We start from the raw sequence: 14,187 nt of genomic DNA, 5'->3' as shown, positions 1-14,187 counted from the left end.
AGTTTTTAGTTTTAGGTCATTTTCTTAGTGACTCACAAATGTTCCCAGTACAAAACGGATGGATAGCTTGAGGGGAGGACGCAGCAGCTTTATTTTTTAAAGGTAAAACCGGAAGTGCTTCTTTTCCTTTATGTCACTTAGGTAACTTGACGCTCGTTCCGCCTTCCCTTGAGCAGCTGTCAGCGTTCAACGGTGGCAGGTCAGGAGTACGCGTAAGGTGGCGGACATGTCCCTGGGGGTCCGCGGTGCCTGGTGGTGACTCCGGTGGGTGACCATCTCCAGAGGATGATCACACAGCTTCCCCACGCTCACAGCACTGCAAGACACGCTGCACTCACTACGCGATGCGGCTCAGGGTGCAACGAGGAGGCAACGGTCTCCTCTCTCCCCTCCGCTCAAAGCATCTCCTCTCCCGGTTCACGTTGACGTTTCCTCCGAGTAGTTTTTTGGAGTCTTGTTGACGACGACGCATACGACGTTTGGCCCATTTCTAGTCGTAAACTGTGAAGTGCACCATGATTTGATCTTTAAAACGAAACAAGCGCTAATAGGAGTCACCTGGAAGCACATGATGGCCAACGAGCTGCAAGTAAGTTCATCTTTTTTTGCATTTTTTTGCATCTGCAGAAATCAGTTTATTGTGCATGACTTGAGCGTGAGGTTGATATTGATCATGGAAATTGCACTTGGTTTATTTGTCTGCTGGGGATTTTGAAAGATGGTCTAAAATATTATTTTGCTAACGTTAATAGGCTTACAGCACAGCTTATTGTGACGTTCAGTCATTGTACACATTTCAGAAAGTTTCATTTTGGGTCAATGGCTTCTTATTGCAAGTAAAAGCCAAAAATTGTAAATAATAATATTTGTAGGGCTTTATATCTTGTTCGAGCCATTCCTTAATGAAGAAACAGAGAAAAGAAGTGGATAAAACTAAAGATATTGACCAATTAATACTAATAAGGCAAAATAGTGTGTTTTTTATCATAAGAAATTTCGGGCCAATGCAGCGTCAGTGAACTTTGGTTGGCCTCGTTGTATGTATGAATGTGTGTATTAATTTAGAGAAGGCAAACTTCTCACCCTTTGGTGACTGTTTGGATTATATCATGCACAGTAGTTGGCATTGGTAGACTTCAGTGAGTCATCGGAAGATGTCGTGGTGTCATATGGTGTGTCAGGTTGCAGGTCTCCTGGTGTCAGTCCAACCCAGGATGGTGTGGAGCGAAATGTCAGCACAGATAAGGCTGAATCAACAGTGCATCTTTGTGTTATCATCTAGTAGTGTTCTCCCTAATTTCATTTTTGTCCACTGTTAGAGCGATGCTTGGAAGTGTAGTGCATTCCAGCTGTCTCCCCATCATCCTTGTGAACTAACAAGTTCAATATTATTGTAATGTATGCAGTTATAATAAGCAAGAGGAGCTAATGAGATGTTGAGCATTGTCGAGCTTCCCTGCACCGCAATGACGGCTTTTCTGCCCACTCTAATGTATTCAGTGATAGTGTCATGGTGATTGCAGAGCAGTGAGTGGTAGCAGATAAAGACGCTCCAATTGAGGTTGCTTGAACCCTCTCGCATTAGGCCTCGTTCAGTAGGAGGCCTTGCATGACCTCTATGACCTTGAGCGAAAAAACAACTAATTTGATTAGATTTTTTTTTGGGTCGGTAGAGGCCACTCAATAACTTGGCCATTATTTTTTTGCTTCTTTTAACAACACATTAAGCCTCACACAGAGTGGACATGATATAAGTATTTTCTGCTGGTTTTATTTGCTGGCGGCTTGTTTATCTTTTTGGCCCGCCTCCTTCAGATGACTTCAGGGGTGTAAATCAAACATGGTGGTAAGGACACGAGCACTGTGCTGAGCTGATAATGTAACATTCGTTATGGGGAAGCTATGCAGTCTGCTGCCTCGCTCATGAATTGTTTATTTCTTTTGGGGTTTAAAGTGTAAGAGCATGGGAGAGGAGCTCCTGCCACTGCCGCCGCCGCCGCCGCTTGTTTCCTGGGTGGAGAGGAGCAGCCAAATTACTTTTGTATTGATCATCCGGCAAAATGAAGGCGGCTTCTTCCATTTTCTTTAATGGCCTCAGAAGACTTTGGAGAGGGCTCCTCATCGAACTCAGCTGATTGTCTCCCACGTGTTATGACATCTCGACTTCTGCCACGAGAAGATAAAGAGGCTGAGGGTTTGAGTGTGTCTCCGAGGCGGGTCGCAGTTTTCTCATGCAATTGGATTAGTTGTTCATTGTTCATTGCCGTCTCCTACTTAGGTTACTTCTAAATATTTGGACCTGTGGGAAATAATGTCGATTAGAATCAATCGTTTCAGACATGGGATAACTGTGGAAAATCCATCAGTTCTGTTTTGTAACAAACAGCAAGAATTGTAGAAACAAACTATAAATAGTGTTGAAGACTGAGGTCCTCTTTCACAGTAAATAGGCATTTTGACATGTCTGCGGTTTACACGCTGTGAGGTGAGTCGAAGTTTCACTTTAAGAAAAAAAACATTTAAGACAAGATCCAGAACATAACAATACCATTAGAACAGTACAAAACTACAAATATATAGAAGACCAACTTTAATTATCGTTGATTTTCCACAATAACCTGACGAAGACTAAAAACATAACAAACACAAAGTTTATATTCAATTATTCAATGGAAACACTACAAGAACTAAAATAGTGCACACAAACTTGTACGATGAAACTACTGTCATGGACCGAGGTCTTAAAAGTATCTGGGTCAGCGTCTGGCTATAGATGACCTCTGTGTTGGACAATTATAGCCTGTAAGATGTATCTTGACCTCTTCAGAATGTGCAAAGGCACCGACCGGTGTGACCATAGGAAGTCAAAACTAGTTTTGAGAGAAGCCCAAGGTTGTGTGACCTGGTTGTGGTTCCACCTGATGCATTTGAGATGACTTCTCCCGCCACTGTATTGAGATCAGGCGCTAGTCTGTTTGTTGCGCGACAATAGCGGTGTCGGGTTTAAGATGAGTACAGACCCGAGGCTGAATCCGTAACACTGCCCCGGAGAGGGAAAATGTTAGCGAGGGTCAGATAGTAGCACAAATACACGTCTTGCCTTTGAAAGTGTAACCTAAAACGCCGCCATTGTTGTCGTGTAGTTTTTTTTTTGAGACGGTGGCACCAATCAGAAGCAGCCTGGCGCTATTATGATTTTTTTTTTTTTTGATCCACCAACAAACAATGCATAGGAAACTTTGAGAGTGGTAACCGAAGGAGGATAAATGGCATTCTATGAATAGGATACAGTGTCCGCAAAGGGAAAGTCCAGACAGGAGGAAGTTTGACAGGGTTGTGGTTGCATGGACTCACTTAATATCTCTTTGGCTGCCTTGTGATTAATTCTGACACTATGAGAGTTTATTTTTACCATGCACATACAAATTATAATAGCTTCAGAAGATTAAAAAAAAAAAAAAATTTCAGTTGCACACAGAGAAGTATAGTATTAAATGAGTTTAGAGGAAATGCCAGACTGAATAATTAAATAAAAATAAAATGAATAATTAAATAAAAGTAATTAATAATGAAATAAAAATGAAATTAATTAAATACACTTAATTTTGTTCTATGTACATATTTTAACATAATATGACACAATTTGTTGTGCTCAGCAGAATATCAACTGCTAACATTTGCGTGTGTGTTTTGTATTTAGCGCTTCACATCTGCCGCTACTACGCTAGTAGACAGAATCAGTTAAGAGGGATAATGGTTCACATTTTAAAATGGGCTTCTTATCCCCCTCGACTCCGTGCCAATCATCTTTTTTTTTTTAATCTGCTTGGCATGTCCATTAGTATCACGTCTGTATTAGCAGCATGTGCATCTATCCACATATGCAGGCAGCCCATATTGTTATTCAGATTCCGAATTTCAACCGGCGACATTCCCACAGTCCAGACTTGCTGACACACCATAACTGACCGATTTAATCGGCAATCAGCGGCTCCTTTTCCTCCTGATATTAAAATGCTAACTAAACATATTGTATTTCTGTAGCAGCAAATAATCACGAAACAAGTATGACAGAAAAGGAAAACAATATGCCACAAAATGAACAATCACAGAAACACATGATGTGTCCTGCAAGAATTTTCCCAGAGAGGATTTTATTCTTATTCCTCCCTAAACAGAGGAACTTTTTGTTGCAGCTAAATTCACGATGGACAAAGCCGGGAGCACAAACATAAGCATTTACTGAAGTCTTTTGAGAAGATCGACTTCTGTACAAAGATGCCATTCAGTTTGCTGTGAACCTCCCCAGCTGTGGAGTGCACCACACACATCCGCGCACACACACACACACACAACATCCACTCGGACACACTTTGGCACCTGGCGTTCCTGTTCTAATTTTCCAAATGCATGTGATGTAATGAGCGATATAACGCATACATCTCCGCCATGTTGCACAAACATCAAGACCAGATTGAGCAGCAACATTTCCTCCGCAATATGAGGGATTTTACAGATTATCAGGCAACACACATTCAGTCCAAGGTACATCGTGTAAGCCGTTAGCTCATTCACGTCAGAGCAGAGTGCAAATTATAATTCCAGTCTGCTGAGTGTTATTGCTCTACACTAGCCAATTGTTTTGTGTGTGTGTATTGACTTTTCTGATGCCTGATTTAGCAAGGGTAACTTTGCTTTGGGGGGGAAAAACATGTTGCTGTGGTGACCCCCCCCCGAAGCTAAAATAAGATTTGTTCTGATCCAGTCAAGATGGTGCAATGTCACCTCATTGCACGTGTCGTATCAAAGACTCAAAGCAATTCGTGACGCTTCTTTCATGACTTAGATTAAAGGTGGCTCTGTGTTGTGCTGGGTCACGGGAACAAAATGTCCACGCAACCAGTAATAATCAACACGCAAAAAACTTCTGCTGCAAAATATCTCATAAAGACATGGCTACTGCTAAGGAGGAAAGAAGCCGCAGGAATACAGCTGCTTACATCTTTGTTCTGGGATGTGAGTATTTTTTTTTTGTAATCTTCTGTGACCCAATATCAGAAGACGCTGGGCAACCTCCTCTACATGTTCTCTACTGAGGACGAGGCGTATTGTGGAAAGAAATTGGTAATTATCCAAAAGTCAATGATGTGGCCTGGCACCTGCGGGGTGCTCAATCGTTTCTTTTTTTTTTTTTAAAACTATTGACGTCTACAACAAAAACTGCGGAAATGTCAAGTCCTTTCTAGTTAAAGGTCAGTGGAAAGGTTTTGCCCTTTTTACCCTTGGTGGGGTTTCTCAGCTCTGCTCATTCAATCTGACTGAAATGGTGTATTCTGTGCATATACCCCATGCGGCTTTCTTTATCTTTTTTCTTGTTTATATTTTTAGAGATGCAGAAGCCGGGAACAATTGGTTTAATATGACCACAATTTTATTTAACAATGCCGCCTCTCTGCTTTGGGTAGCAACAGGAAGCTGAGTGGCTGTGAGCTCTCCCACTTGCACAACCACCAGAGACTTGCATATACTGTGAGTGTGTGTGCATGTGTGTGTGTATGCATGACGCCTCTATGAACAGAACAGGAAGCCAACAGCTCGACACTGGTCTCTCTCCACCCCGTTCACTTGTTTTGCCGTTGAACAGACTTTGGAGTGTATGATAAATCCATTCTGGATTTTTGGAGGAGCCGCATATTAGTTGAGTGGCGGGTACGGAAGCCGTCTGCCGAGGGGAGGGCGAGTAAAGCCAGAGGCCAAACATGGCTAGTGAGGATGCAATAGAGGATTCTATGAGGGATCAACCTGCGGATGACCTCGAGCTCACTGAGCTGAGTGACAGCGATCAGTCGGTAGGCAATTTTTCAGCTCAGCTCAACATGGCCGACTTGTTGGCCCTTCTCTTTTCTGCTGCTTCCTCATTCACGTTTTGGAAATCTGAATCACTTTTCTGCCGGGTCACAGATATTTTGGCTCTTCTGTGGAAGTGGTCGTCCACTCGGGCGTTTTTGTTGTAAAACTCGAGAGATTAAGTAGAATTGTGATGATCATGGGTGCGTCACTTTACAAATTCGCCCTTCCTGTCTTTCATGGATGTGTCACCGCTGAGGTCTCTTGTGGGAGTGGCAAAACCAAAGTTATCAAAATGGATTAATCGACAACTAATCGATTGTCAAAATAATCGACTAGCATTTTATGCTTCATTTATTTCTTGCTGCCTTGCTCATGTAAGCATTAAGAAAATGATCAAGCAAGCACTGCAGAGTGCCCAAAGAAAAAACAGCACTAGGACAATATGCAAAGTTCACACAACTCAAGATTTTGAATCTTAACTTTACAAATGTGAGGCACTCTTGCTCGAGTCATGATGTGAATGCTGCAGCTTTTGAGCCGTCCAGAAGCAGATGAGACCCTGATTAGAATCTGTATTCCTGCTGTTCTAATCTGCCGTAATCATGTTAGGGTTAATCATGGGAGCGCTGATGTCGGCTCAGCTGTTTACGCACTTAGAGTAAATGGGCTCCATTTATGTAGTATTCTTCTACCTGCAGAGGAGCTTTTAACAACGTTGCCTCATAATACCTCACTCTCATTAATAGAGTAGCATAAAGTTGTGCTACTCTTACGATAGAAAAATATATTAACATTATATTCCTATTTTAACTATTATAAGTTACGTGATTATTATTATTTATTTGGATTTATATTTGCACATTACATAAACACTACCAAACTTAAAAATCTATATATATATGTATAGAATTGTTTTTGTTTATATTCTTTGTATAAGGGGGTAAAGCAAATGAATGACATCATTTCTTTTTCTCCCAATTTCAGACGGATCCAGGCGGGCTGTCGGTCCTGCAGCAACTCGGCTTGGACCAGAACGCCGACCTCTCGGACTCCAGCGTGCAACAGCGCCTGGATGAGTACCGCGAGAGGATCCGCCGGGAAATCCGCAAGGAGCTCAAGATCAAGGAGGGAGCGGAGAATTTACGACGGGCCACCACCGACAAGAGAAATGCCCAACAGGTGGACTCGCAGCTACGCAGTTCCAAACGCAAGCTCGAGAATCTCCAAGATCAGCTGCAGGAGCTTGATGCACTCATTGTGGTCAAGGGACACAACGAGAACCAAGGTGCACTTCCTGAAGACCGTTCTTTAATTGGTATCACATAATTCACCACTTTGTTGAACAACAAGCATTAACCAAGGCTAACAGTAGCCAATGCTTATTAATAAACCAGCTTGTCAGTTTTACAACCCCATGTCTTGAAATAAACATTAAACACTTTAATATGCAGCATAATGTGCTGTACAAGCAGCAATGTCAGCACAGACATCAGTGCCAAAAGAAGAGTAAGTCGAGCTTGGTCCACCAAACAGGCACATATATGTTAGATTGGAAATTATTTCATTGCACACCATCCAAAAGAAAAGTCACAAAAAGTAGTTTAAAAAAGTAATGATGTTCATTTTGCCATCTAGTGAGCATTTCATTATTCTGCCTGTCACTATAATATGTCACTGTCCTAGATACACTGGGAGAGCTCGTTTTTTTTCCCATTTGGAGGAGCCATGGGGGGCCAAGGAAGTCCACAAAAATTCTTTAGAAAGCTGTTAGAGATTCATAATAAGTTCCCTTTGAAAATGTAAGGGGAAATGGGGAAGAAAATCCAGTCAAAATTGGAAAATACTCAAAAGTCAATTATGTGGCCTGGCACAAGCATATTTCAGGGGGGAGGCAGTGCCCCGTGCCCGTCCCCCCCTACCTCCGCCAGTGCATATAAGAGAGAAAATACATATTTTGTAGCCAATAAATAATTTTCAGATCAATTAAGTGATGTCCTTAACCTCTGACAGATGCTGCTACGTCGCCAGGCTCAATCAGTCGACCGTCCGCCAACCAACACCGTATTGCTGCGTTGGAGCGCCAGCTAAACATTGAATTGAAGGTCAAACAGGGTGCAGAAAACATGATTCCCATTTATGCCAATGGAGCCACCAAGGTACTCATCAAATTGACTCTTACTCTGCATAATGTATTCTTATGGTGCTTTCACTTTCTGCTTTTTTGCAGGACAAAAAACTTCTTCAGACAGCTCAGCAGATGCTACAGGACAGCAAGACAAAGATCGACATCATCCGCATGCAGATCCGAAAGGCCATGCAGGCCACGGAGCAATCTGAGGATGGCCAATGTACGTCCCTATCTCGCTGTACTTTTTCATCCTCGCTCATCTTTCTGGTCGCCTTTTAACGCTCGCCCACCTGTCACGCTGCATATTTCATGATCCCGGCAGTAATGGATCAATTCTGGCTTCAGAACCTCACAGTGCCGCGGTCAAACACACTCAGACACTATGTGTGCACACATTGATGTACACATTGTCCATTACAGCCCTCGAGCTCCTGGTTTGAGTCTTATTGATGTTCCTGCATCCCCTTGATGTTGGCCATCAACTAAGAGCTAGGCCCTCTTTTAGCAAGAGGTTAGAGACAAGGTTGGCTCGGGATGGACGGAGGGCTGAGTCAGAGACGAAAGCCGACAAAAGGATTGTACAGTATGTTGAAGTCCACTTTTTGTGCTAGGTAAACCTGACCTGTGTGGGGTGGAGTTGCGCGTCGAGGAGCTGTGGCATCATTACCGCGTGGAGCACGCAATGGCGGAGGGAGCGAAGAACATGCTGCGAATGCTTGGTGCAGGGAAGGTCCAAGATAAAAAGGCCATGGCAGAGGTCAGAGTTGACTGGCAAATCAACACTTTAGTACTTGAGCAGTAAAACATTGCTCTGTGTGACCACAGGCACAGTGTGGTCTGAGTGAGTCATCCCAGCGTCTGGACCTGCTCAGGTGCTCTCTGGAGCAGCGGCTACTGGAGCTCCCAGAGGACCACCCCAAAGCCTGTCTGATCAAGGAAGAGCTGGCGTTTGCTTCCTCGTCAGCTTTCAGCATCCGCCAAAGCACACCCTATGTTCACAACCAGTACAGCACCCTGAGTAAACCATCACCTCTCACAGGTAGACACCAAGGGCTACTTAGAATAACAAAATTGACACGCAAAATATTTTACAGATTAATTTACAAATAACAAACTCTGAGGGGGACAAGGATATTTAACGGGGTCAGTGCCCCCCACGTCCCCCCCTTCTAGCGCCGCCAGTGTTTAATGGAAATCTTCTTTCCCTGTGCAGGAACTCTTCAAGTTCATCTTCTGGGCTGTGTGGGACTACCAGAGGTTGTCCCAGGCAGAAGCAGAGGGACCCCTGTGGTTCTTCCCGCTTATTCTCCAGCAGATGGACGCTCCTCCTTTAAACTAAGTGGCCTCTATAGCCGCAGCACCAGTAGCATGAGCTTGAAGATCCCTGGCAAGAATGATGAGCTGTCGAGTATGTATTTGAATATATGTGGAAGAACTTCCATTTCCTTTGGATGAATGAAACAATGCCTCTGTTTGTGTGCATATTAAAGCGGAAGTGAGCGCAGTGCTGAAGCTGGAGAACGCAGTTGTAGGTCAGACCGCTTGGAGAACATTTGGAGATCAGACGTGGGACCAAAGCTTTACCGTGGAACTGGAGAGGGTGAGAATGGATTGTCCAAATTAGTCCAAGAACAAAAATCTGTGTGTGAATGTCTGCACAAAGTGATTTCAGCCTGTATTATATACAAAATTTGTTTTCTTTTGGATCAGTCCAGGGAGTTGGAGATAGCTGTGTACTGGAGAGATTACCGCTCCTTGTGCGCTCTCAAGTACCTGAAGCTGGAGGAGTTTTTGGATAATCAAAGACATCGAGTAAAGCTAGCGCTGGAACCTCAGGGGCTGCTGCTGGCAGAGGTAGCAAAAAAAAACAAAAGTCTTATCTCAAAAAGTAGCAATTTTGTGAAAGTGATGAGAAACTGAATTGAAATTCTGAAAGAAATTCTGATTCATTTATCTTTTTTTTTTTCAGGTCATCTTTTTCAACCCAGTAATAGAGCGAGGCCGAAGACTCCAGAGACAAAAGAATGTCTTTTCCAAACAACACGGTATGCCTCCGAACTCAAAACACTGGACTTGTATGTTTATTTCAAAATGGGAAGTGAGCCACATAAGAGTGTGCAAGATGGCCTTGATGCATTTCCAAGCAACATAATAGCTGGCTGACAATGCAGCTAGCTATAGGTCCTTGGGAGTGCTGCCAATAAAACTTGTTGTCCACCAGCATTTAAATGTTAACAGCAAAGTAAGGTTGATTTTTATTTTTTATTTTTAACCTTTGTCATTTTTACGTCATTTGTCTCAGGTAAGGCGTTCCTGCGTGCCCGCCAGATGAACGTAGACATCAGCACATGGGTTCGCCTTTTGCGGAATGCCATCCCAAGTGGAAGCAATTCATCCGCATACACACCTGGCTTTTCAAGCAACACACACACCTCTGGGTAAGAACAGTCAAATGCGATGAGATGGGTTTTAATGGAATAGAAAAGGTCTCGTCATTTGGTGTTGTTTTGTTTGCAGAGAAATTTCAGTTGAAAAGTTAAATCTGGACGCAGAATCTCCCCTCAAAGCTGAGATCAGTGCGGTGAGTGAGTACGGGTTAAAGCGACCCGTCTTAACACCATCATGTTGCACTTGGATCGGAAACATTTGGCTCTGAAGCTGACACTCACTGGCGAGAATGGAAAGTTGTGAATAATTAGAGAAAGACGAAAGAGTCCAAACCGAGACGAGTTTTAATGGATCCTAATAGGACAGAAAGGGACGTTTCATTTGAGTGAGGCCAAATCCGACAAATGCAATCAAGTAGAGGGTGGTCATGTTGGAAAGAAAATACGGCAGGTCCTCTTTTGAGTGCAGTAGTTGGCACGAGAGCTAAAATAAAAAAAAATATTTGGACTTTTTCTGCTCATACAATGAGAACAAAAAATAATTTTGGAGGTTGCAGAACTGATTGAGTCATTAACCCTCCAGAAATGAATTGTACATTTTCCAAGCACAAACAGTAATTAAAGAAAAAGCGGGTCACGGATTCAGATGAGCACAGGGAGAGTTAGAGCGGGAAAAGGCTTGTGGCAGATGGCATGTTCGGCATGGATTGGAGCATTAAGGGATTAATTATTATTTGTATTTTTTTTAGAGACCTAATTAGCATGACAGGAAAATAAATGGTTTTTTTAATCTTAAATTTTTTAATATTAAACATTTTTTCTTTTTAATGAGTGGGGATATTAATCACATATTTGAATTGTGCTCCAGTTGTGTCATCCTCCTTTCTTCCCTCGCTTCACTTTGTGGCGCTCCATAGCAGCAGACGGCCGCCATCGAGTCCCCGTCCACGCCGGATGTTCCTGTTCCTGACCCCCCGACCAGATCACAGTCTCGAGACTCCTTGCGCAGGTGCCAAAATACACACTCTGTGTCTTCACATGAAACCTGTGCGCATCCTGTTGCAATCTGGCCAACGCAGCATGACAGCTGAAACTCACCCCTGCACACAATATGTTTTTGGGTTGAGGCTTTTCTTTAATCATTTAATGTTTAATCTCCAGTTTTTTTCTGCACATTTTTTTTACTGTATGCATTGAAGTAAAACCAAAAATGCATGCACTGCAAGTAATCTGTGTAATCTCTCTTTCAGAGCAAGCAGAGGCCCCGTTTGCTTGCAGGATTTCAAGCTGATAGCCGTGCTCGGCAGGGGGCACTTTGGCAAGGTATTAATTTTTCATTTCATGATGGACCGACACCCTTGAGCTCTTTTCAAACTGTCTTATTTTTTTTGGTGCATATTTAAAATAGTAGTCTGGAACAAATCGAATATTAGGATTAGATCATGCTGCCCCTTTGTGGTGAAATATATTAAATCACCCCTAGTGGCCATTTTACCCTCCGAATCTGTTTTATTTATTTTTTTAAATTCCGTAAAGCAAGTCTTTGGTGGATTCTCCAGGTGTTGTTGTCGGAATCCAAGCGAACTGGAGACCTGTACGCCATCAAAGCTCTGAAAAAAGGAGACATAGTCACACGGGATGAAGTGGAAAGGTAAACCAGTTTACTCATCTAATAACCATCCCTGTGTTGTAACGTAATAACCGTCACATGTCACTCTCATCTTCCTCCCTCCCTCCCTCTGGTATTTATGCTCAGTCTGATGTGCGAGAAGCGCATCTTTGAAACCGTCAACAGCTCCCACCATCCGTTCCTGGTCAACCTGTTTGCGTGTTTCCAGACGCCAGAACACGTGTGTTTCGTCATGGAGTACACGGCAGGAGGGGACCTCATGATGCACATACACGCGGACGTCTTTTCAGAGCCACGTGCTGTGTGAGTTCTATTCTGTGTGTCAGGTTCTCGTTTGAGAATTAATTAAAGGGGAAATTGATGATAAGATGTCAGGCGCAGATAATAAATGTTGAGGTAATAAATGTTGCTTGAAATGTTTTTGGCTACCACAGGTTCTACTCCGCTTGTGTGGTCTTGGGTCTCCAATTTCTTCATGACCACAAAATTGTTTATCGGTAAGTCTTGAACTTGAAAAAATATTGCCGTGTGTTTTTGTTTGAAATAAATGGAATCATTTTTATGATTGTAATTTTTTTCCAATTTGGATTTTATATTTCTTCTCAGAGATCTGAAGTTGGACAACCTGCTGCTTGATATCAATGGTTACGTAAAAATAGCCGACTTTGGGCTTTGTAAAGAAGGTTAGCATTTTCACTTTTAGCATCCAGCCCTTAAAGTACATCAAGTATTGTAACTGTGTTTTTTTTACCCGCACAAAGGCATGGGTTATGGGGACAGGACCAGCACATTTTGTGGGACGCCTGAGTTTTTGGCCCCTGAAGTACTGACAGACACCTCGTATACTCGAGCAGTCGACTGGTGGGGCCTCGGGGTGCTCGTCTATGAGATGTTGGTCGGAGAGGTGAGTCGCTCTGATCATTTCAAAAAAGTGACTAAGCAGCAACGGGACACACATAGGAAATAATAGACGTGTATTTTTTTTCAGTCTCCCTTCCCAGGTGATGATGAAGAGGAGGTTTTTGACAGCATAGTGAATGATGAAGTACGCTACCCGCGCTTTCTCTCCACCGAGGGCATTGGCATTATGAGACGGGTGAGATTGGAGCTTCTGATTATTTTTACTTACAGTATGTCAGAGTGTTTTATTTTTATTTTTTTTAAATTGGTTGCTGTGTGCTCTGTTGTAAGCTACTAAGAAGGAATCCTGAAAGGCGGCTTGGCTCTGGAGAAAAAGATGCTGAAGAGGTCAAAAAACAGCCTTTCTTCAGAGTGAGTTTGAATTTTTTTTTTTTATACATTTTTATATACACTGACATTCTTTTGATTTAGGATACGGACTGGGACGCCCTCCTTCATCGGAAAGTCTCGCCTCCTTTCATCCCGTCCATCGCAGGAAAAGAAGACGTCAGCAACTTTGATGTGGAGTTTACAGCCGAGGCGCCGACCCTCACGCCGCCCCGCGAGCGACGCACCCTCTCCCGAAAGGAACAAGACTATTTTAAGGATTTTGACTATGTGTCTGACCTCTGCTAGGGTCTGGCAATCTCAAACACTGAGGAGATGAGGACGGGGATGAACAGCTGGCTTGGATCAGCGCATCGGCCATTTTGTGATCACGTGTCTCGCACATCTGCAGTGTCACTGACCTGCTGACCTTTTAGACAATCTGGAGGGGCTTTTAGAGGAAATTGAGAAGACAACCGAAGATAATCCAGATTATGTAGCAACTGAGTTGACTGGTCGTGCTGTGTGGAATCAATATCGAATCGGCATCATTGTCAACGGAATGCTCAACGAGCCAAAAAAGTATCAATTGGAAGCTGATTAACGTCAGGGTAGATTTTTTTGGGTCTTTTTTTGTCTGCTGTGCACTGCTGCGACGTGTCCTTCTGACCCGGGGCTCAGTTATAAATGAATGTACGACGTATCATGCGCAACTTCAAAATGAACACTTGAGGGCGCCAAAGAAAAAAAATGCTTACTGTCAGTCAATTTCTGTTGATTGCGTCGGAGACAACACGTGATGCTCTTTAATAAAAGACGGCAAATTTGTAATAATATGGAATGCTCTCGTATTGATCTACTTTCACATAGAAATATCTGCGTTAGTGTTTGGCCAACAATGATGTCAAAACAAAGACAATATGTTTTATATAATGTGATAATAGGTTCTCCAGAATGGTGTTTTG

General features: G+C 43.0%; 1 protein-coding gene across 4 annotated transcripts; it reads left to right on the top strand.

Moving 5' to 3' along the window:
- The first annotated feature begins 165 nt into the window (after positions 1–165).
- On the top strand, positions 166–14,058 carry pkn1b (protein kinase N1b). 4 transcript variants are annotated; one of them, XM_037256644.1, is made up of 22 exons: positions 166–589; positions 6,835–7,135; positions 7,861–8,006; positions 8,078–8,198; positions 8,590–8,735; positions 8,804–9,017; positions 9,192–9,386; positions 9,469–9,578; positions 9,689–9,832; positions 9,948–10,023; positions 10,281–10,416; positions 10,496–10,559; positions 11,283–11,374; positions 11,616–11,688; positions 11,925–12,016; positions 12,122–12,298; positions 12,430–12,492; positions 12,602–12,678; positions 12,757–12,899; positions 12,984–13,091; positions 13,187–13,267; positions 13,328–14,058. In XM_037256644.1, the coding sequence occupies exons 1-22, from the start codon at positions 569–571 to the stop codon at positions 13,529–13,531; spliced, it is 2,784 nt and encodes a 927-aa protein (XP_037112539.1). In that variant the 5' UTR covers positions 166–568; the 3' UTR covers positions 13,532–14,058. The 4 variants fall into 4 exon arrangements, with proteins under 4 accessions (XP_037112539.1, XP_037112538.1, XP_037112536.1 ...); XM_037256643.1 differs by lacking the exon at positions 166–589 and adding an exon at positions 5,525–5,849 and having other exon boundaries at positions 11,289–11,374; XM_037256641.1 differs by lacking the exon at positions 166–589 and adding an exon at positions 5,525–5,849 and having other exon boundaries at positions 11,286–11,374.
- The last annotated feature ends 129 nt before the right edge of the window (positions 14,059–14,187 follow it).

This window comes from Syngnathus acus, chromosome 8, assembly GCF_901709675.1.
Source record: "Syngnathus acus chromosome 8, fSynAcu1.2, whole genome shotgun sequence".
NCBI classification, from domain to species: Eukaryota; Metazoa; Chordata; class Actinopteri; order Syngnathiformes; family Syngnathidae; genus Syngnathus; species Syngnathus acus.
The sequence above is the reverse complement of the archived record's forward strand: the minus strand, read 5'-3'. Positions and strand labels throughout refer to the sequence as shown.

What these genes read in the sequence shown, in the direction of transcription:
- pkn1b (XM_037256640.1), top strand. Translation starts at nt 5,760, where the DNA reads ATGGCTAGTGAGGATGCAATAGAGGATTCTATGAGGGATCAACCTGCG. An exon ending in GCAATCTGAGGATGGCCAAT is followed by an intron (nt 8,199 to 8,589) that starts GTACGTCCCTAT and finishes TTTTTGTGCTAG; the next exon opens with GTAAACCTGACCTGTGTGGG. An exon ending in TCAAAGCTGAGATCAGTGCG is followed by an intron (nt 10,560 to 11,282) that starts GTGAGTGAGTAC and finishes GGCGCTCCATAG; the next exon opens with CAGCAGACGGCCGCCATCGA.